Source organism: Mercenaria mercenaria, chromosome 2 (assembly GCF_021730395.1).
Source record: "Mercenaria mercenaria strain notata chromosome 2, MADL_Memer_1, whole genome shotgun sequence".
NCBI lineage: Eukaryota > Metazoa > Mollusca > Bivalvia > Venerida > Veneridae > Mercenaria > Mercenaria mercenaria.
Window position 1 is genome coordinate 114,883,931 of NC_069362.1, and position 24,925 is coordinate 114,908,855.

Sequence of the window (24,925 nt, forward strand, 5' to 3'; positions counted from 1 at the left end):
GTTTGAAGGTTCTAGGTCAAAAGGGTCTTAAGTTATTGGACCGGAAATGGATTTCCATGTTCTGTCCACTGCGATCTTGACTTTTAATAGAGTGACCCTAAAATCAATAGGGGTCATCTAATCTATCTGCATGTCCAATCATCCTGTAAGGTTTTAATATTCTTGGTCAAGTGGTTCTCAAGTTACTGACCGGAAATGATTTTCCATGTTCAGGCCTCTGTGATCTTGACCTTGAATAGAGTGACCCCAAAATCAATAAGGGTCATCTACTCTGCATGTCCAATCATCTTATGAAGTTTCAAGATTATGGGACAAGTGGTTCTCAGGTTACTGACCGGAAATGGTTTTCCATGTTCAGGCCCCTGTGACCTTGACCTTTAATAGAGTGACCTCGGAATCAATAGGGTTCGTCTATCTACTCCTCATGTCCAATCATCCCATGAAGTTTCAACATTCTGTAGCAAGTGGTTCTCATGTTATTGATCGGAAATGTTTTTCCATGTTCAGGCCGCTGTGACCTTTGATGGAGTGACCCCAAAAACAATAGGGGTCGTCTACTCCATAAGCCCTGCCACCGTATGCAGTTGGAAAGTTCTATGTCAAATGGTTCATTTATTGATCGGAAATGAAGTGTTCCGGAAAAACGGACGGACGGACGGACAGGACAAAAACAATATGTCTCTCCCAGTGGGGGGAGACATAATTATCATACTAGCTGACATTAGCGAGTGTAAAGTCCTACTTTAGTTGTACTAACAATCCCTGAAGCATACTTTATGCTTTAGTGCGTGTAAAGTGTGCCACAGACACACTGAATTGCCATTTCGTTATTTCGTTCTGTCACAGCGACACAACGACAAACGTCGTTATGGTGCCCAACCCTGTCAAACGTCGCCTCGCTGCACATTATCCTGCCAAACGTTGCCCTTATAAGCGTCGCCCCGATAATCGTCGCCCCGCCCAAAGCGAGGTGACATTTGTCGGGGCCACGTTCGGGATGGGTGACGTTCGACGGGGCGGGGCGCCATAACGACACTTGTCGTTGTGTCGCTGCGACAGAACGCAATAGCGAATTGGCACACATCAGCAACCACAGACATCTGCCAAATATTTCTTTTTATTTTAACAACTACTTGCATATTTTCTGTTTATAGCAAGAAATAAAACTGTTGTATTGTAATTAGCCTAGGGAAGACCGGTGCGCCATGCTAATTTTCAAATGCTAATATGTCGTGGGCTTGAGATAAGATGTGGTGCGCACCAGATAAGGTAGTAGTTGTTTTTAATCATTGTATTCACGTATTCCTCCGTGATGTATTGGTCAAGACGGCGGGAAAGTTTTAATTGCCGAGGTGGACCGGGTTCGATTCCTGACTCGGGTATGTTTTTCTTCTCCTGGTGTGGCATTTTAAAGATAGTTTAGAAACAAAAATCATTTTCTAATGTTCATAATATAATCAAACTTAAATCTTAAAGAAAGATCATTTTAGCCAAAATCTGTAAGTCATGCGCTTGACACGTTATCTCATTTAAAAATGGCGAAATGATACTGTTATCCCTTGAAAGATGGCACATCGGGTCATGATTACTACCATCGTACCTTAAACGTTTTTTCTCCAACTGTACCAATTTTGTAAATAAACCCTATATATGACCCAACGCTTATCACTCCCTGTTTCTCGTGCGGAAAAAAATGTGACGGAAGAATGCAGAGCCGATTTTATCGATAATATTAACAATTTAATGGAGCATAACAAAGATATCTCCTTTTCACCATGACTCATAATATGATAATGTGTACTCTAGAAAACAATCGATATTCAAATCGAAAGTAGCCATTTTCCAAAAAACAATGCACCCAGTTTCCTTTTTGCAAATACAACGGAAGAGTATCGGGTTATCAGTAATGCTTTTTATGTCTTATTTAAAGTGGACACAATTCTTCCTTATTTATTCAGTGTCACGGAGATTAAAGGAAACCGATATAGGACACGCATGTGCGTGCGTATCAAATGTCAAATAAGGAATACATAATGACTGAAAAGTAAGTAGTATTACATTTTCTTCATAAGTTGTTATTTATTGTTTTAAATGCTGGTAATATTCACCATTACGCGGTTTGTATTTAATCACACAAATCTTTGACTGTCTTACAGTAAGAAACTGAATGCAAGTCGTGTATAAACTTGGGTATTACGAACCAGTTTTTAGAAAATGAAAATTGGGCTAATGTTTCAACATGTACAATTTCGTTACAGACTATTGAATTTCTAATAAACAGACATTATCTGCTTGATGGGTGTAGGGATAACGCATGTTTTTTGTTGTTTTTTCGTGCTATAACATCTGCAGAATCAAGAGGGGTTGGTCGGTGCCCGAATCCGAGGGAATCAACGTTTCCCGAGGGAGTCTGAAGATGTTACAACACAAAATGAACACATGTTAACGCTATTCTAGCATAAAGATCAGTTCGATCCTATTCTAGCATAAAAATCAGTTCGATCCTCGGGCGGGGCGTATGTTCTCCGTGACTATTTGATAAACGACATTGTGTCTGAAATCATTAGTCCTCCACCTCTGATTCATGTGGGGAAGTTGGCAGTTACTTGCGGAGAACAGGTTTGTACTGGAACAGAATCCAGGAACACTGGTTAGGTTAGCTGCCCGCCGTTATATGACTGAAATACTGTTGAAAAACGGCGTTAAACCCAAAACAAACAAACATAATAAACGAATAAATTATCCCATAACGTCATTAAATTACCATGAAACGCGGGGGAACGTCTGCCTTATTTTTTTCACGTTGATGTTATTTCCTTTTGAATTATCCGTTTTCGGGCCGTAATGCATTTACCCTTTGTCACGGAACTCGCATATATAAAAGATACTTTAACAGCACGTTGAGGGCGAGAATCTCTCTGTTAACACACGTTTTCTCTCCTGTTTAAACACCCCCGAAAAGTGACTAGAACGTCAGTTTTATGCTAGAAAGTACAGAAAACTATATAGTCTGTGCTGCATTGTCCGAAAATAAGAGTTTGTGATTTTTTTTTTCGCTCTATTTTACGAACTTGTGTTTTTTTGAAAGTTTAAACACCCAACCTCTCAAAATCCATTGGTAACATTTTTTATCATCATTATTCTGGCGGCCATCTTGATTTCAGAATCTGAAGATATTGGACTAAATGAGACTGAACTCATCAGATCCCGAAAGAACACATATCAAATGTTTCTCTGTGTGAAAAATATATCATTTTGTAGTTACACTGCACAGTTTGACTGATACCTTCCATAGCACAACAATGGATTTCTAATTCATAGATGTTCGGAACTATAATAGTTACAGCTAGAATGAAAGAGTTATCAAATACAGCGAGTGTGTGAGGGAAATGGGTGGGATGGAATTCGTCATATTTCATACAGATATGCTTATCTATATCCAAATTTAGATGCACGCAAGTTACACCAACAAGTTCATATGCTGAAATTTGGCTATTAACAATGCTTGTTTGTGTTAAGCTGCAGAAAGTTTATTAAAATCATATCTTACTTTTATACTTAAAGAAATTCAAAACTGCTGTTAGATGCTAATTCATGTTATAACAGTATCCCAGTTTATGACACTGTCATATTTTATTCGTAGCAAGCTTCCTGTATTAGATTTTTGGAAAGCTGACCCTTACATGTAAAGAGTGTTCTAGTTACAATGATGATGTTTAAATGAAAAGAAAATAAGATAACAACTCTTAATTTCATCAACAGTATTCATATTTGTGTTTCCTAACACTATAATAGGTATTCATTGCAGCAGGGACTTTTTTCTTCATCCTGTCAATAAAGATTTATAAATACAATCTCTTTAAATAATTGATACTATGTTTAAGATGAATGTCTTAAGTATGTGTTTGAATAAATGTACTATTTGTTTTAAAGAATGACCACGTTTTACCATTTAAAAATTAGATGTATAAAAAAGACGATTTTACCTATAATTTCATTTAAAAATTATGTCTTTCGTATATATAAAATCAATACTTGATTAAAACTTTAAAGAAACCCTTATAAATAAAATCCTTTACCATTTAGAAATATAAGTTTCTATTTATTAATTAGAAAAACAGGTTTATTTGAAGGCTAGATTGAATACATAAGGGTATACTAACTGAAATATATACGTCGTTTAGAAATTCAAGATGGCTGCCATAATGATGGCCGAAAAAAATGTTACCAATGGAATTTTTAAAACGTATCACATAAGCTTTCATAAAAACATAACTTTTCAAAATATAGGAAAAAATTCACAGGATTACAATTCACCACAGACTAACGCTGTTATGTCTAGGATGGGCCTACAAACCGTTGTGGTAAACCTGGGTTTTGGCAAAGAAATGTTGTACCTTTTGCTTTTTGCGAATGTCTTTATGAATTCACTGCTTTGCATTCTTATTACACATTCTTAGACAGAAATAATAAAAGTACTGAATCTCATTGTCACTGAATTCACATTTTCTTTACAAAACACAATTTTTTAAATTTGTTTGTCATGTAGGAAATAATACAAAAGTAGTCTATTGTATTGCAGTTCAGTATGTTCTTGCATAGACGGAGGTTTCCGGCTAGAAAACTTCATCTTACACCCGCTATAAATGACGTATAACGAACTACATATGTGTAAAGATTTATACAATTTACATAAACTGTATAAAAATCAAACCAAGAGTCTCGTTACCGTCTTGCAGTTACACTAGAGCCGGATGTTTCCATCTGCATCTACAACCAGTGAAACAATCTTATATTCTGACACACTCATCAACACATTCTGTCTACTCACATGCAGTTTGTATATATCTAACTTTTGTATCCGTTATTGATTCTCTAAGAGGGTAAATATGGTGACTGGGTCTAAGACGAAGACAAATATGTTGCTGTTGGACTACAACGATCAAATGAAGTTATTCTCACGTTCGATTCCATTGTTGTTTGTTGTTGTTGTTGTTGTGTTTTTTTTTTGGCAGGTTGTTCTTTTTGTATTTTATGTATCATTATGTGGTGCTGTGATACTGTGATATATTTTCAGTGACAAATATCCTGATGCAAATTGCTGGATTGGTTTTATTATTGTATGCATGGTAACGATGCTAGATTTTGGCATTATATTCACTTTTGGAGCCATGTTTGTGGATATGATGGAAGCCTTTGAGTCGGACCGTTCTTCGACAGCAACAGTCCAGTCACTTCTAATTGGAATTTCCCTCAGTTTTAGTAAGTGCATTTGTATTACCACTACAGAAAAAACCATTCTCAGTTGTTAACTTCTGTTAAATGATTCTTTCTTCAAAAACTGCAAATTTATATCTAAAATGATCCTTATGTTTTCTATATGTTGAACACCATGAGAGTAGGTAACGGAACTGAAAATATCGCCATTTATATACCATACCCATCAATTTGAGCTAAAGTAAAGTAGTAACAATTATAATTACCTTATATTTAACATCAACTGATATTAGAAACATTTTAGTACCGTATTGTTTACACGTGTGTAAATAATGCGCAAGTTTTGTCCTTTGTTACAGGGATTAATACATGTTTATATATTTGTACGTAGATCTAAATTACTTTATTTACTTTCTTATTTTTTTTTCTTATTTTACTGTTACATTTCTCTTACCTTCCTAAATCACAGTAACTTTTTATCCATACAGCGGTTCGTTATAAATAGATCTATATGTTTTGACTTTTTATTTAAGAAATAATATATCCCAAACAGTGATTTGTCATTCAATAAAATCATTGTTCGGAGATTAGATGCGAATGAATTATATCACGAGGGCGCAGCCCGATCTAATATTACGCATCTAAACGACAATCAAAGATTTTATTCATGAGCAAATCACTGTTTGAGATGTATTATTTCGATTCTAACACGTTATCAAGGATTATTATGTACGTCCTTGACGATTTCCAATAAATATTTTCTGTTGATTTCTTTTCCAGCGTCTAACGCTATGACGTAATAATTGTGTTATCCCAAACAGTGATTTGTCGTTGAATAAAATCATTGTTTGGATTTTAGACACGAAGGAAGTATATCACGAGAGCGCAGCCCGAGTGATATGATAATATGCCTCTTTTTCGTAATTCCGAGCCTTCTCATTGATCCGAGCCCTTGGAAAATTTGCACTTGCAGTTATTTCCTGCTTTTAAATTTTATGCATGTTGTGGCAAATCATATGACAGTTAAACAAGAATAAAAATAAAATAGTATTACTCACAATTTAAAAAACAGAAATATACACAATAGAAAATTTTTGAACAAAATCACTGGGGTAATATTTAACCTTCTTATAGGAAAAAGAAACCACTTATTGTAACAAATTTTTGTCTACAAACAAAATTATATATCTGTTTTTAATTTTAAAAAAGAACTTTAGTTTTTTAGATCTAGTACAAATGATCACAAGTCTCGGTTCAACGAGAAAGCATGTTGCAGAGGGCAAGGTTCATCAGTGATAGCCTGGATTATTCATTGACAGCAATCCTTAGAATTTTTCTCCCTGGGGATTTTTTAGGTTTAGATGTCGGAGTATCAAACTATAGCAAAAAACTCTTTTGAAACTTATATCTGACACTAACCATAACTGAAATACTGGTTAAGGGGCTCGGAATAACGAGAAAAGGGCATAGATCTACGCATCTAAACGACAATCAAAGATTTTATTCACGCGAAAATCAGTGTTTGAGATGTATTATTTCGATTCTAACACGTTTTCAAGGATTATTATGTACGTCCTTGACGATATCCGTCAAATATTTGCCTGATTTCTGTTGATTTCTTTTCCAGCGCGCCGCTATGCTGTCTAACTCTATGACGTAATAATTGGGACGTCAGGAAAATGAATTCTTGAATAATAACACGCCGTTTTCAGCCTTCTTTGTTTAATAGGAAAAAAAAATCAGGTCGTGTTAGAATTATTCTTGTTTGTAAAATAGCTGATAGCAAATGTTTCTTGTTATATTTGAAACCGACTTTAAATAGAATTTCATCTAATGTGCTTCTTGTCGACTATTCTTCATCTGACTGAAGGTCATGAGGCTTACTAGCCTGTAAATTATTTTGGGTAATTGTTTCTTGTTTTTGTTTGTTTTTTTTCTTTACGGACAATGTAACATGAATGTATTATGAATATCTATACACTGCTTTTGAATTGACCTGTTCAGTCTGATAATCTAATAGTATTAACATAGTTTTTTCGCATACTTTCCAGGTGTTTTGAGCGGCGCACTAATATCACAGTTTGGACTAACTAAGGCTACTTGGGTATCATCCTTTTTAGTACCGTTTGGATTTTTAGTATCATTTTTCGTGACAAAAATCCACTATCTGTACATCACAATTTCTGCCATATCAGGTATTTATCTAGAAACTGCTATTTTATGGTAAATGAATGATTATGTGATATATTGAACTAATATTTAAATATAGATGCTACAATATGATATCAACAATTCTTCGCTTCTTTTCGTTTCGAAAACCACGACATAAAACGAAGCACAAATAAGTCTGAGTGTTCCTTTCTGGGAAGGTTTTTATGTGACTTCTGTCTATGTTTCCATATTGAATCTTTAAATATATCGCCAACCACATTATGATACATTTTAAAACATTCTGATAAAGTGCAGTGTGTAGACGGCTTGCATGAAAGCACAAAAATCTGCTCAATTTGTCTTTTTCAATATTTAAAAATACTTGAAAACACTATCAATTACGCTCGCATACCTCAATAGAGAGAGAACGCGCAGATCTACGGACATACGGAGGCCCGTGCGAGACGTATGTTCTCCACGATGCCGTCCTCCACCACTGATTCATGTGGGGAAGTTGGCATTTACTTGAAGAGAACAGGTTAGTACTTGTACAGAATCAAATAGCACAACTGTCCTCCGTTACATAAGCGAAGTAATTTTGAAAAGCGGCACTAAACTGAAAACAAAGAAACAGGCAAACTATCAGAATAATTTTATTCCACATGCATATTTTTTTCAGGCATTGGAATAGCTACGATACACGTAATAAGTATAGTTGTAATACAACAAATGTTTCCACAACGTCTGCAACCCATATGTTTTGCTATACACGGTACTGGTGTTAATATAGCTGGAATACTTTATCCGTTGTTAATTGAGAGGCTGTTAGATACTTATGGCGTTCATGGGACCTTCCTTATACTTGGTGGAATGTTTATGAACAGTTTTGCAGCGTCTATACTATTATCATACAATACAAGGTATCGCAAAGTAAATAGTCGACAAGCTGAGAAAATAAAATGTAGTAAGAACACTCGCGATGGTGCAAATTCTAAGGCTGAATCGGACAATACCGTGTCCAGCGAAACGGAACATATATGTAGAGCAGAAGATCATATGTTACCAGGAGACAAAACAATTGGAAATGAAAATACACTTAGTGACGAAAAAGATATTACGGAACGAGAGGACGCTGGACCTGAATTGGAAAAACGTACATATTTAAGTGTCTTGTCATTATTGACAAAACAGTACAAAATGTATATATTTCTCTTCCTCGCTTCAGCCATGTGCATTCCTGCATTAAACACATTTCTTGGTTTAACAGTGGATATATTTGTCTGGAAAGGGTTTAGCGTCTCCCAGGCTTTATTTTCCTTTGTGCCGTTTAATGTGTTCAGTTTGTTCTCTAAATTTATTCCTGTACTCGCAAAGAAGTACTTAAAGCGACTCAGCTGTTTTGTTTTACCGATGTGTTTTTGTATAATTGGAATTTTAAGTCAGCTACTAGTATACGTTTCCGCTGATTATATAACAATGTTGGTTGGAACATCTCTTGTCGGCCTATCCCTTGGTGGAGTTTTTCCAGCGATGTTAATAGCAGGAGCTAAAATAGTCTCGAAACGGGCATGGCCGGTTGCTTCAGGACTCCTGATGACTGTTATAGGTGTTTTATCTTCTGGACTTGGTCCAGTTTTCGGTGAGTTTTTGTTTTCTAAATGCTGTACCATTTTGGTATATACAGCATTTTGTTTTCGGAAATAAATCCATGTTTAAACGACTGCGTATGTAACACTTGTACGCTACCTTCTCTATCTCTAATAATGCGAAATAGGTTATTGCTATTGTCAGATATCATTTTTAACAAGCTTAATGCTTGTAAGTAGCTGCAACTGATTTATGAAATTCCGTTGAAATTTTCCAAATAATTTCAAAGTAAAACATTTCTTGAAGACAATCTATTAACTGTCCGTTCATTATTATTTTCATTATTAATTTTCCTTTATGTCTTGTTTTATTTCATCTTTTAATTATTAATATTCCATCTGCTCTGACTTTAAAAGTGTTTACCTAAGCTGATCCTGTAGGAGGCTCTTAATAGCAACCCTCAAGTTCACTTAAGTTTCACGCAGCATGAGCATTTACAGTCATGCTATAGCTCCAAAGAGCAGATGTTTCAACAGGGCGGTTACTATCCTAGGTTCTTACTCTGGGTATATTAAGTTTACTCTAAAGTTAGATCAAGTAAAGACCAAGCTGAATAACGGTTTTCAAGTTTATTTACAAAGCCCTTAACAATAGTGAACAGCCAAGTTATAATACGAGAATACCATCATAAAATAAAATATGACATTAAGTAAAACCATGAATACTATAGTCTATAGATAGATATCCGCTAAGGAACCAGTGGGTGGTGACGGAAGAAGCCGCCCGTAACACCACTTATATCAAATGTCACTACAGGATCATGACAGTATATGGCTGTCTGCACCCTTTGGAGGTGTAAAAACGAACATAATAACAGGGATCCACTTGGGAACCTCCCTTGGGTTTATGACAGAAAATGGCTGTCGGGAACCCGATTTGTGACTAACAAGGGTCAGAATTTGCTGACCCAGATGCAATAATTAAGTATTTATGTAAACTTTCAATAACAATTAAACTGGTATAAAATAAGCATATTAACATACTTATAAACAATAGATGTTTTGCTGATATCATAAATACAACCCTCTTTCATATTAAAGATACAATAAATTGCTCTAAGAATTAATGTGCAATTTTAACAAACTGTAATTTAAATGTTAAGAATAAAAGGGAATTAATTCCTGCGATTATAGAATTAAGTTAGAGTTACTAAACTTCTAAAGTCAAAACCGTTACTAAGACAAATCTATTAACTGTCCGTTCAATATTATTTTCATTATTAATTTTCCTTTATGTCTTGTTTCATTTCTTCTTTTAATTATTAATATTATTTTATTTCTTGTTTAATATATTCTTTTCATTCATTATTTTTAATTCATATTTTGTTTTATTTTTCAGGGAGATTACGCGACAACAATGGAACATACACAACCACGATAATAACAATAGGGATACTGCAAGCAGCTGGTGCCCTGTTATACATGCTTGCTTTAATTAGTCGAAAAAATGAATTTACCAAAAACAGACTTCCAGAAAACTTACCGCAAGAAATGTCCAGACTGAAAGAAATTGATGCCGAGAGAGTATAGGTACGGTGTCCATGAAGTGACGTTAACGTTATTTACTTCGGTATAATGAAAATTTATCTGTTTCATTACTTTATATCGAAATCTTGTTTCGTTTTGCGAAATACGTTATTGCTATGTTCCAGAAAGACTGAAATTATTGCCACTCTGTGCTCTCTCAGACTGCTGTACTGATGGTCATTTGATCTTTGTTTGTTCAGTCCAAGGAGCCTATTTTGATTAAATTGAAAACCTAGTATTTTTACTTCTTATAGCAAGCATTAGTTGGTGGTCCTGTACCAAATTTGCTTTAGCCGGGACCTCCAGATCAAAATTTGATTTTTCAACAAAGGGCTTAGAACTGAGAATAATTCTTTTTCTAGAGTACAAGGCTCTGACATCAGTAAACGCTTTTTTTTCAACCTGAGACCTAATGTAATGTTCTCACCGCCACGACCACCGCCATGAAGAAGGCCATAATAGTAATCACATTCTTTTTCTGTACTTTCATTAGTTCGTTCATGACTCTGGTATTGCGTTAACACGATTCGAGGGATTCGAATAAAATTTTCGACAAATATTAAAAGTGTCATGAGATATGTCTGAAGGAGTTTTATGAAACATTAGACAAATGTTAAACATGATGAGAAAAAGTATTTCGAGCAAAAGTCAGATCCCTGCCTCATGGGTCAAGGTCACAGGCACGGGCACTTTGGCTAGGCTTTGAGTTACAAGCATGCAACATGTTGGGCATTCGTCAAATTGTCCCTTTCTTTAACTATAGATATCACGATATTTTAAAATCAATGTTATTTATAATGCTCACCATGTTATGGGGTTTGTAACCACACCATAACCCTTGACCCTGTAGGTACGGTTCAAATCTCACATGACACACCTCTTTATGTTTAACACATGTGTAACGTTTAATAAAAAGCCATTGAATTGTTTGAAATTATGTGACACTGTGATAGCCTGGACCTGCCATTATCTGACACCCGAGCCTTGAGTGTTGACTCGCGACATACCCCACATCATGACTAACTTCTGTTTTATTGGAATCCCTATGCTCGTTTTAAAGTTATAACTGACAAACGGAGAGTTAAACAACTAATCAACACGCTACAGACTACAGTTATATTATTTTATGCCCCTTTGCGTGTGTTCCAATAGAATCCAGCTTGAAAATGTTTCGTAAGGTACCACTAGCATATTATGCTCAGGTACCTACATTTTTATCATGTAACTTAAGGTTAATCCTTAAAGGCATTCACCTCCAGATTTTCGCTAAAATGACCTTTCTTTGAAATTGAAGTTTGGTCATATTATGAACATCAGAACATGAGTTGTGTTACTAAACTGTCTGAGAAATGCAAAAAAAAATCGAGAAGAAGAAAAAAACAAGCACGATACGGGAATCGAATCCTGGCCATCGCGGCAACAAAAATTGTCCTACATTCCTGACAAATACGCCACAGAGGAATACGTACTTATTGCTTTAAAATATAAAGCATTATAATAAGGCAGTTTACCTCCGGTATTCCGTTACAAATGCTTTTCAGTTTTAATCGACACTTTAGTAAAAACAACTAATTCTTATTCGTTTCCATAACATAACATTACCCTGTAACTTAAGTTTTGACGCCTTCTTAACAAAATATAATAAAGCAATAATTTTTTCTGATTTCTAAACATTTTTTTAAGTTGTCGAAGATCTGGAGGTCAGTGCCTTTAACCTCCGATAAAGTTCCGAAGTGATAAGAGTTACGGTAGTGTTATAACGAAATAAGATTTCAAGATTTCGTTATAACGAAATTAATACATTGAGTGCGTCAATTAGGCGGCTTTGTATATAGTAAATACTTATACTGTGAATAAACTTTGGATAACGTCGATTACAGTCTGTTTAGTGTGTATTTTATTTTTACTTTTCATCAGAACTGGGTTGATACGATGGTATAGATTTGTTTTTATTTTAAAAGGATACTGAGCGTTTACTTAATTTTAAGAGATGTCATATGGAAAACCAACATAGCGGCTTTGCGACCAGCATGGATCCAGACCAGCATCCGCGCAGTCTGGTCAGGATCCATGCTGTTCGCTTTCAAAGCCTATTGCAATTAGAGAAACTGTTAGCGAACAGCATGGATCCTGACCAGACTGCGCGGATGCTGGTCTGGATCCATGCTGGTCGCAAAGCCACTATGTTGATTTTCTCATGGTGCGGCTCATATTATTTATAATATATTCGCATAATTACAGATTGCGTGTGTACAAATGCCAACAACTAATCTGACACAGTCACATAATTTTCGGACACCCATGTTATTTAATTGTATGTATACTGAACCTTTATACATTCAGTACTTCAAAATAATAAACTGTAAATGTCATGACATATGAGACACTCGGTATATTGCATGTACAATATAGAGGTCGGCTAAGGCCCCGTGTACTCACTAAAGTCTTTGAAGCATTCAATAGATGTCTTTGTTTTTTATGCCCCCACCCCACTCCTTCGAAGAAGGAGGGGTACTAGTATTTTATTTTGCTGATCAGTGTCTTGTCGGTCGGTCGGTCGGTCTGTATGTCGGTCGGTATGTAGACCAATCCGTTTCCGGATGATAGCTCAATAACGCTTGGGCCTAGGATGATGAACGTTGATAAGGAGGTTGGTAATAACCAGGAAATGGTCCCTATTGAATTTGAGATTAGTAGGTCAAAGGTGAAGGTCACATTGACCTGTGACAGTTGAACGGTTTCCGGATGATAACTTAAGATCGCTTGGGCCTAGGATCATGAAAGTTGATGGGAGGTTGTTCATGACCAGTAAATGACTCCTGTTGATTTTGAAGACAGTAGGTCAAAGATCAAGGACACAGTGACCCGGAAAAGTTAAACGGTTTCTGGATAATAACTCAAGAACGCTTTGACCTAGGGTCATGAAAGTTGATAGGGAGGATTGTCATGACCAGCAGATGATCCCTATTGATTTTAAGGTCAGTAGGTCAAAGGTCAATGTCACAGTGATCCGGAACAGTTAAATCGTTTCCGAACAATAACATGAGAACGTTTTGGCCTAGGATCACGAAACTTGATAGGGAAGTTGATCATGATCAGCAGATGACCCTATTGATATTGAGGTCAGTAGATCAAAGGTCAAGGTCACAGTGACCCGGAACAGTTGAACAGTTTCTGGATGATAACTCAAGAACGCTTGGGCCTGGGATCCTGAAAGTTGATAGGTTGGTCATGACCAGCAAATGACCCTATTGATTTTAAGGTCAGTAGGCCAAAGGTCAAAGGTCACAGTGACCCAGAACAGCTAAATAGTTTCCGGACGATTACTTGAGTTTGCTTGGGCCTAGGATCAAGTAACTTAGTAGGGAGGTTGATCATGACCAGCAAACGACCCATATTGACTTTAAGGGCAATAGGTCAAATGTCAATATCAAGGTCACAATGACCTAGTACAGTAGAACGTTTTTTGTACAGTGACCAAATAAGTCATGTTCCTTGTGCAATTACTGAATGCATCAAGGGGGGGGGGGTGCATTTCGTGTTCTACGAGCTTTTGTTACTTTTGCATCACAAAACATTTAAAGAAAACACACATATCCTGCCGAAATTATGTTCTGTAGGACTTTTTCCTTACAATAACGGTTAAAGGAAGGAGTGCGTTTAAATATGTACTTGGAAAATGACTTTATGGTTTTAGAGATTGCAGATGCAAGAACGAGTTTTAAGAAAACGTTGCTGATGAGAAATACTTAAAACAATTCAGACTTTTATAAGTACAAGATGTGCGTCTTGTGTAATATTCAAAATTCAAAATCAGTATTGCTTTAAGATATCATACCGTAAAATATAACAAACTGATCAATGCATGTTTGTTTTTGTTTTGTTTTGTTTTTTGCTTATCTACTAATTATTCTTTAGTTGGGCGGAAATTGAACGCCTAAACTGCCTTGGCATGATAATTATTAGTTCGTCATGTGCATTTTCCAATATATTCTGTACAAATCATAGTCTGTTATGTAGATAAAGCAGTTGGTGCAATAAATAGTTCGTTATGTGCTTGTTCCAATATATTCGGTACAAATGATAATTTGTCTTGTAGATAAAGCAGTTTGTTATGTACATTTACTAGTTTGTCCTGTACATTTCTTAGTTTGTGCTGTGCATTCGCTAGTTTGTGCTTTACAATCAACAGTTCGTCATGTGCATTTTCCAATATATCCGATACAAATCATAATTTGTTATGTAGATAAAGCAGTTTGTTATGTACCTTTACATGTTTGTGCAGTACAAATAATAATTTGTCTTGTAGATAAAGCAGTTTGTTATGTACATTTACTAGTTTGTCCGGTACATATCTTAGTTTGTGCTGTGAATTTAGTAGTATGTTCTGTACAATTAATAGTTCGTCATGTGCATTTACCAATATATTCGGTGCAAATCATAATTTGTTATGTATATATAATAGTTTGTTATGTACATTTACTAGTTCGTCTGGTACACTTTTATCTACATAACAAATTATGACTTGTACCGAATATATTGGAAAATGCACATGACGATCTATTAATTGTACAGCACAAACTAGTGAATGCACAGCACAAACTGAAATATGTACAGGACAAACTATTAAATATACATAACAAACTGCTTTATCTACATAACAAATTATGATTTGTACCGAATATATTGGAATGCACAGCACAAACTAAGAAATGTACCGGACAAACTAGCAAATGTACATAACAAACTGCTTTATCTACATAACAAATTATGATTTGTACCGAATATATTGGAAAATGCACAAGGCGATCTATGAATTGTACAGCATAAACTAGTGAATGCACAGCAAAAACTAAAATATATACAGAACAAACTAGTAAATCTACATAACAAACTGCTTTATCTACATAACAAATTGTGATTTGTACCGAATATATTGGAAAATGCACATGACGATCTATTAATTGTACAGCAAAAACAAGTGAATGCACAGCACAAACTAAACTATGTACAGGACAAACTAGCAGATGTACAGAACAAACTGCTTTATCTAAATAACAAATTATGATTTGTACAGAATATATTGGAAATGGCACATGGAGAACTAATAATTATCACGCAAAGGCATTTTAGGCGTTCCATTAAATTGTGTTCCGAAATTCTATCTCATATTCTAATATGCTCGTCTCTGTTAAAACACTCTTACGCTAGAATGACGTCACGTTATCATGCGGTGACGTCAAAGTTTTTGTTACGACCAAGAAAGAGCGCTTCTATATTTTATCTACAGTTTTAAATTAAGGACATATTAGAATCGAAATAATTTATAGCAAAAGAATACTTTAACTTAAAGAGAATTCCTATAATTTTTTTCCTTTCATAGAATTTTTTCAAATTCACATATATGATAGGAAAATTTGTGCTGAAAACAATGAACAAATAAAAACAATGGGTCACCAGGCTTGTTTTTGTGAAAAATTGTTTTGAACATACCCCCTGTTGCTGAAACTGCCAGCAAATTTTCAACATTTTCATAATTTTCTGCTTTTTTATAAATACCAACCAAAATATACATCAATACAGCACAATAAGGTTTATTCTTTTTACAGATTTTATTATATACTTATTTGATATCGTAGTCACATTTGTAATACTATATCCTTACAATAATGGGTACAAATGAAAAAAAAATTGTTTCATATTCACTTTTGTGAACTTTTTTCAATGAAAATACCCATAGTGAAGAATATTTTTTAAAATTTTGAAAAAACTGTTTCATAAATTTTTTTCCTGTCTTTCTTGTGTATAAATAATTGCATTGTGAGCTTAAAAATGGCTAAAAATGTATGGGCCACCAGACTAAATTTATTGTTAAGACCACTAGAATACAACACCTGTTCGGACGAAAAATGGCGTGAACCTCACCAAATTGATTACATGTATATCTGCTAGAAGTTAAAAAAGTTTTAAAAATTCTTAATTCTTTCTATAATTGAATACTAAATAATCTGAAAGTTGATATTGTCTTATCTGCACTAAGTCAATTGTCTTACATTATATGAACAACACTGTCTTTGTACTAAAATGCAATGTGAAAACCCAAATACAAAAATGGCAAAATACCTGTCAGGCATGATACTTGTCAATACAACATAAACCAGTATCAAAATTTGATTACTGATAAAACTTATCAAAAAAGTTATTTCATTCAAGATTCCTCATATTTAAGATTGTCTGTCACATGTTTCAACAAATGTTGACTTCATTTCAGTTTTCCATAGAAAGTGTCGGCTGCGCAGAAAGATGCGCATAAAAAACTATAGGAATTCCCTTTAAAGCACTCTTTTGCTATAAATTATTTCTTAAATGATGTTGGTTGTGATTTACTGCAATAGAGCATTCTCTAACACCTTAACACCTTTGGCAACGTCAATAAAAGCTGTTAAAGTAAAAATGAGCGAACCAACGTTAGGTTAGGGATTTGCAGGTATATGCAGTTCATTTGTTCCCACATCAACACGAATGGATGTGCAGGCTGATCTGGATCTATACTGGTCGCAAAACCCTGAAGTTGGTTTTTGCTTTAGCGGCAATCAAATACAAACTTCTTGATGGTCATTAACCAAGCTATTCTTGTCATTTAGAATCATATCTTTTTGAAAGAATGGCACGAAACTGTTTGATTGTTGACAGTAAATTCTTTGATTTACACCCCTACCACCGAATCACCTTGCAATGAAATAATTATTGACTGATATCCGTCTTACTTTTGGGACCAGATTATTCCCAGAAAGATTCCAATGTTGTACAAGTTTTATATTCTAAAATATTTACTACGTAGCATCCTCTTAAAAATTAACCTTCTTTAAGCCTATGTTCATAAATTGAGCACGATTGTTTCTTTTTCTTTTTGATAGGTGCATGTTTATTTGCAAGATCTAAAACAGTCATACATCTTATTGACATGATTTAAATACCTGTCTGTCGATCTTGTTTTTAATATCATAATTACAATGTTCCTTGTTAAAATTCCTAAAACCCTTTTGGCACGGTAGAAGGTAATTCTAGCTACAAGTTTCACATTATGTGACCTTGACTTATAAAGGCACTGAGAATGAACAGGAGATTATTGCTAAATTTCTTAAGAAGGCTTTGAAATTTAGTGACTTACATATGTTTTGGAAAAACATGAGAAGTAGTTATCCGTACTAATTGTCTCATTCTAAATAAAAATGGTTAACGGAGGTAAACTGCCTTAATTACACACGATCGTTTTATACATATTCCTCCGTGATGTATTGATCAAGACGGCGGGAAAGTTTTATTGCCCGATGCGGCACGGGTTCGGTTCTCGACTCGGACATGTTTTTCTGCTCTTGGTATGGCATTTTTAAGATAGTTTAGAAACAAAAACTCATATTCTAATGTTCATAATATAATCAAACTTCAATTTTAACCGCTAATAGTAATGTTTAAAGAAAAGGCATTCGCTTTGTATATTCTTAAAGTTGACCTTGTATCGCACTGTGTTGCAATTTAAAACTCCTTTTATCGTGCCGTTTTTAATAAATTTTGTATAATTTATGATATTCCCTCAAGTTCAAGTAGAGACAAATTTCAAAGTGATGGCCACTGTACAAAACGTTTGCAGATAATTCATTATACTATTAATTTATAAACACAGAATAAAACTGTCAATATCATTTTTTTCTAGGGTTCCTCAAGTAAAATTTGATTTAATGAGGCAGAATTCTAGCTTTTAAAAATTAAGGTCGAGTCCTTTGGGACCGTTTTAAATTTTGCTCAATTCATTCAAAAATAACCTTGGGGCAGAAGTAAAACTATCTAATTTTCTTCCAAAATATGTAAAGTCTAAAGAGTAAAGGCAAAATAGAGAACTTTTACCGCATGTAACTCAGTATTTTTAAAGATGTATAACTCTGTTCCCTTCCGTTTTAATTGTTGTTGTTGTAGTTACGATAAACAGCTTTGGTCATTATCGTCATTATCTGACTGGACATATGAGCCGCGCCGTGAGAAAACCAACATAGTGCATTTGTAACCAGCATCCGCGCAGTCTGGTCAGGATCCGTGCTGTTCGCTAACAGTTTCTCTAATTGCAATAGGCTTTGAAAGCGGACAGCATGGATCCTGACCAGACTGCGCGGATGCGCAGGCTGGTCTGAATCCATGCCAGTCGCAAATGTACTATGTTGGTTTTCTCAAGGTGCGGCTCATTTATATATTTATAGGCGGGATGTACTTGAATGAAGTTCTAATATTTAAATGAAAAGCGGAACAAGTCGAAAATGTATATAATACTTTATTTATTGTCAAATAAAAATAATATTTAAGAATATGAAAATGTTATCTAAAATATTAAGACAGACATTACATATTATACGTCTAATATATATATCTTTGCTTTAAGTTTAAGAATACTACAATTATCTTGCAGCTGTATTCTAGCACATAAAAATGAAAATAGATTATGATAGCTTAGATTTTATAAAAGCTATAACATAAGTTAATTCCACAAAGCGGACTGTCTATATAGCCAACTTCACAATTTAACACTTGTTAATATTACATGAGGCATAATCCCGAACAAATGTCTGTGTAAACAAAAGAAATATTTACGCACAATTTCGCACAGTTTCTGACCTGTCTGAAAATATGAGTTTGTGATTTTTTTTTGCTATATTTTATGAAGTTGAAGTTGTGTTTTGGGTTGTTTTTTTGTAACGTTTAAACACCCAACCTCTCAGAATCCATTGGTAACATTTTTTATCATCATTATTTAGGCGGCCATCTTGATTTCAAAATGGCCGCCTCAAATTATGCTATTTTCCATTTTCTTAAAAATTAAATTTGTTAAAATGTACTGTACGCACGTTTTATGTTACATAATTGCTAGAGTGCATACAACCAGTTTAAATGGAACATATAATTCTATCTTGTGTTTTTAAAACAGAGTTACCCTTGCTTTAAAGGGCGATAAATCACTCGTATTTTTATAAATTTAGTATGATTTACAATATCTTCAAAATACAGATATGACATGACATAAAATACATTCCTTTTTACAAAATATGCCTAAATCAACCATACTGTATATCTTTTAAGTTAATCTTTCCATTTTAAAGCATATGTTAAAGATCAGCCTGTCCGCTTAGCTCAGTAGGTAGAGCACTGGTCTACGGATCGCGGGGTTGTGAGTTCGATCCCCGGGCGCTTATGTAATGGTCATGGGTGACTTTAATCTTCACATCAACGATGACACAGATGCAATGAAATAATTATTGACTGATATCCGTCTTACTTTTGTAACCAGATTATTCCCAGAAAGAGTCCAATGTGGTACAATATTTGTGTTCGTCCTAGCGAAACGGCTTCTTACGTCTGTAAGAGGACACTTTCGAAGAAAAACTCGCACTGTATCTATTACATACAAAAGTTATTCAATTCGAATGTAGCCATTTTCCAAAAAAGTATGCATCAAATTTCATTCTTTTCTGTATGTTTTTGCAAATACAAGGGTAGAGTATCTGGTTATCAGTAATAGCGGACAAATTACTCACTGTATCTGCATTGTATATGTATTTGCACTACGGCGGACAGGAACCGATATCATAAAACACGCATTGTGCATGCAACACGCATTGTGCATGCATTTAAAACACGTTCATACGGAATACATAATGACTGAAAAGTAAGTAGAGATTACTTTTGTTCCATAGGCGGTTATTTATTTTTTAACAGCTGGTAATATCCGCCATTACGTGGTTTGAATTTAGTCACATAAATCTTACAGTTTCGGGTATAACGAACCAATTTTTAGAAATTGAAAATTGGGTTAATGTGTCAACATATGTACAATTTCGTTACAGACAATTACTTTTGATAAATAGGCATTATCTGATCGATAAATGTCTATTATTCAAATTTTCCCGACCTGCGTACGGGTAAATATAGGTTATAAGTTAAATACGACAGTTTTAATATATTAATTTCGAGTGAGCGTTAGCGAAGCGAGAAATAAGTATCTTAAAACTGCTGTATTCAACTTTAATATAACCGTCTTACAGTTCGTCGTTAAATTTAATATGTATACAGTTCATGTGACAACTTTATGCGAAATAGAATGGCAAGATTTGAACGAAATGGAGCAATTTCTTGGCAGAGCAACTTGGGTTAACTGTAAATGGACATACGAATGTTATATCAACATATCTGATCGTTTTAATAAAACCTGATACCATGAAAACAGTAACTTTTTATTATGATTTTGAACAATGAAGCAAACCTTGTTCTGCAGCGGACAAGGAGGCGCGACTTTTCACTAGATCTTTGTTATAAAACGGTTTGTAGGCCCATCCTAGATATAACAGCACAGATATCTGTTTCAGTTAGTGTCAGAAATAATAAAAGTACCGAGACTGAATGGCACTGAATTCACATTTCTGTTGTTTGTTGTTGTTTTTTTTTGACAAAACACAGTCAAGTTTTTATTTGTTTGTCATACAGGAGAAAATACAAAAGTAGTATGTTGTAGAGCAGTTATTTTCTTGCACAGACAAAGATTTCCAGTGTTTCCATGTGTGCTGGAAAACTCCATCTTACAACTGAGGTGTACGATAACTCCATGCTGCAAATGACGTATAACAAATTACATATGTGTAAAGATTTATTCAGTTTTCATAAAACAGAATAAAAATCAAACCGAGGGACTCGTTACCGCCTAGACAGTTACTCTAGGGCCGGAAATTTCCATCTGAATCTACAACCAGTGAAAGGATCTTATATTCTGACACATTCATCAACGCATCTGTCTACTCATATGCAGCTATATAATTATATCAAACTTTTGTATCGTATATTGTTTCTCTGAGAGGGTAAATATTGCGATGAGGTTAAAGACAAAGACCAATGTATTGCCTAGATTTGTACTGAAAATTGTGTAACATGACAGTTGTAAAGTACTCTTTGTCATAAACATATGTCAAACATTTCGTTGTTAATTATGGAACGCCGTTACTGCATTGCATTGTAATGTATAAATCTATGTGACTGTATTCTCGCAAACGTGATAGACAAAAATCCATTGCAATTTCTACTCATAATACAAACCATTGGAATACTTATAAAAAATTAAGAAACAAAGTAAACAATTTAAAAAAACATGCCAGAGAAAAATTTTATGTTAATTTGGAGGACAGCCTTGTCGATTTGAATACAAACAATCAAAAACAATATTGGAAGCTTCTGCGTAGTTTTCTTAAAACTAAAAATTTTTCAGAAGTTATCCCCCCTTTGAAAACTTGTAATTCTGACGGCACAGAAACGTACCACTTCTCTGACTCTGAAAAAGCTAATTGTCTAAATGAATACTTTGCATCAATATCACACCTTGATGACGTTGATGAAGTGCCATCGCATATGCCCGACTATACAGATGCTAGTTTATCTACTATAGAAATACAAGAATCAGAAATTCAGAACATAATTAAAATCTTAGATATTTATAAAGCGGTCGGTGAAGACCTAATTGGTCATAAAGTATTGAAAAATATTTGTAAAACAATTTCCAAACCTCTTTGTACATTATTCAATAGGTCTTTGTCAGAATGTGTTTTTCCTGAAATTTGGAAATCAGCAATTGTAATGCCACTTTTTAAGAAAGGAGATAATAAATTGACTTCTAATTATCGTCCTATTTCACTTTTAAGTTGTCTAGGAAAACTTATGGAAAGAATTCTACACAAACACATGTATAACCATTTGGTAGCTAATCAACTTATTTACTCTAAACAATCCGGCTTTTTGAAAGGACATTCTACGGTTTATCAATTATTAGATATGTACCATCAAATTGTTCAATCTCTAGATACCAAAACTTATACTTGTATTGTATTTTGTGACATCTCTAAGGCCTTTGATAGAGTTTGGCACAAAGGTCTCCTTTATAAACTACAACTAAATGGTATCAAAGAAAATTTGTTAAAATGGACCAAGAGTTATCTTGAAAACAGAAACCAGAAAGTTTTTGTTGGCTCTTCTTTATCTGAACCTCTCAGCGTCAATGCCGGGGTGCCCCAAGGCTCAGTCCTTGGGTCCCTTTTCTTTCTAGTATATGTTAATGACATCATTGAGAATTTGTTATGTATTGCACGTCTTTTTGCGGATGACACTTCTTTAGCATGTACTACATCTTCTTTGACTGATCTTGAAGGAATTGTTAACCATGATCTTGCCATGATAAATGCATGGTCTAAAAATGGCTTGTAGATTTTAATCGGAATAAAACAGAAGCAATGTTTTTTACTTTACAACAAAATATCAACAAACCATTTTTGACATTTGATAACGTACCTGTAAGATTTGTTGAACGACATAAACACTTAGGTTTAACACTAAGTTCAAATGGAAAATGGCATGACCACATTGACCAAATAACTACATCAGCTTCAAAATTGTTAGGTATGATGAGAAAATTTAAGTATACTCTTAATAGACAGACTCTTTATCAAATATATATATCTTTCTTAAGACCTGTTTTAGAATATGCTTCTGTAGTGTGGGACGGCTGTACTCAGTACGAAAAAGAAACACTAGAAAAAATTCAACATGAAGCAGCCCGTATTGTAACTGGACTTACCCGGTCTGTCTCAATTCAAAATTTATATGAGGAAATTAACTGGCTCTCACTATCTGACAGACGATTATATCAAAAACTTTTAATCACATTTAGAATTCGCAATGGTGATGCGCCCGAGTATTTGAATAATATTTTTCCAAACATTGTCAACAATTCTACACATTACAACTTAAGAAACGCTGAAAATTTTATAATCCTCAGTCGAAGAACTCAGATATTTTCTAATTCCTTTGTGCCTTCTGCTATTGATATTTGGAACAATTTGAGTCCTGAAATAAGAGCCACTAACACCTTATCAAGTTTTAAAAGATTGTTAAAAAATACCGTTTTTCCAACTACAGAAACTCCAAAATGGTATCTTGTAGGAGAAAGAAAATTTTCTATAATTCATGCAAGGCTTAGAAACGCGTGCAGTAATTTGAATTTTCATTTATTTTGCAACCATCTGTCTCAGGACTCAATCTGTTCTTGTGGAGAAGATATTGAAGACGTTAAACATTTTCTTTTCACTTGTACGATATATACAAATCAAAGGATTAAACTTTTCCACGATCTAAGGCAATTTCATCCTTTAAATACCCAACTTCTTTTAGTTGGTAATTCCGAATTGTCATATGAAGACAACTGCAAAATATTCTGCTCAGTCCAACATTACATAAAATCAACCAAACGCTTTTGAGACTCACCATATTTAGCAGGCAATATTATTCAATTTATTCATATATAATTATATAAGTTTATTATTGACAAGACCCCAGTTGTTTCTTTTTTATGTTCTTTTTCCCCAAATGTAGTACATGTTAATGCAATTGAATTGTATCTTCTTTTTTTGTACTCTACTCTTATATCTTTTTGTACACTGACTAGTCACAAATATGTTCGTCTATATAAGTCACATGTACTCGTTTCTCCTTTTTAAAGTTTTTTTCCCTAATGTAGTACATGTTAATGCAAATTAATTGCATCATTTTTACTCTTACATCTATCTATACATTGCCACTAATCACAAATGTGATTGCTTTTATAAGTACACATGTACTTGTACCTCATACTTATTTCAACTCTTTTTTTTCTTTCCATTTTTTTGTAGCTATTATATTGTAAATTTATTATTTACCACACATGTACCTGATTAGTTGTCATTGTTGTAAATTAAATATGTAAATATTTGCATTAGGGAAGACCCGTTACTAATGTTGCGAGAACTTGTGGGTCGACTCTTTTGCCTATTATATGTACAATTGACGTTGTTATCTGTTTATATATGTATATATTGGCAATAAAGTATGTTTAAACTAATAAATCTATGTTGCAAGTCTAGTACCGTGTATGTAATATGTTATTGTAATTTGAAATTATTGTGTGCTAGTCTAAAGCGTATCGATAAAATGTCCGTTTTGTTGAATGGAAATTGGTATTCATGATATTCATGCTAGCTTTTGTATAACGTTCATTTCGCATTGCATTGTCAAGGCCGTCGCGGGCCGGGCGGACCGGCCATGGCCGGACCACTTTTTTGGCCGAGCATGACCAGTTGTTTTTTCGCATAAAATTTCAGCTTTTGCTTAGATTGAAAGTGCCGAAATATTGCCTTGCTAATTATCCGCAACGAGCGGTATCTGTCATAATTGCCCGCGGGGTGTGAAAACTTCGGCACACTTCGTGTCAAAAGTATCGACCCTGCTTGATTGGATTAATCATAATTAAACGCTTATCTGATATATCT

General features: G+C 34.4%; 2 protein-coding genes across 5 annotated transcripts in view; both read left to right on the plus strand.

Annotated features, from left to right (window-relative positions):
* The first annotated feature begins 1,847 nt into the window (after positions 1–1,847).
* LOC128555378 (monocarboxylate transporter 7-like) lies at positions 1,848–14,950 on the plus strand. 2 transcript variants are annotated; one of them, XM_053537612.1, is made up of 6 exons: positions 1,848–2,044; positions 5,078–5,262; positions 7,269–7,412; positions 8,048–9,007; positions 10,354–10,544; positions 12,783–14,950. In XM_053537612.1, exons 1-5 carry the CDS (start codon positions 2,013–2,015, stop codon positions 10,542–10,544), a joined length of 1,512 nt encoding a protein of 503 aa, XP_053393587.1. In that variant the 5' UTR covers positions 1,848–2,012; the 3' UTR covers positions 12,783–14,950. The 2 variants fall into 2 exon arrangements, with proteins under 2 accessions (XP_053393587.1, XP_053393586.1); XM_053537611.1 differs by lacking the exon at positions 12,783–14,950 and having other exon boundaries at positions 1,850–2,044; positions 10,354–10,777.
* A 4,401-nt stretch (positions 14,951–19,351) lies between these two features.
* LOC123564994 (monocarboxylate transporter 2-like) overlaps positions 19,352–24,925 on the plus strand; it is a 32,841-nt gene continuing 27,267 nt past the window's right edge. For all 3 annotated transcript variants that reach the window (XM_053537608.1, XM_053537610.1, XM_053537609.1), the window contains exon 1: positions 19,352–20,253. The gene's annotated coding sequence lies outside the window, so the exon portion shown is untranslated. The remainder of the gene's footprint in view (positions 20,254–24,925) is intronic.

Coding starts and splice junctions, on each gene's coding strand:
- LOC128555378 (XM_053537612.1), top strand. CDS start 2,013: ATGTCAAATAAGGAATACATAATGACTGAAAA. Junction 5,263..7,268: donor TGGAATTTCCCTCAGTTTTA/GTAAGTGCATTT, acceptor CATACTTTCCAG/GTGTTTTGAGCGGCGCACTA. Junction 7,413..8,047: donor CACAATTTCTGCCATATCAG/GTATTTATCTAG, acceptor TATTTTTTTCAG/GCATTGGAATAGCTACGATA.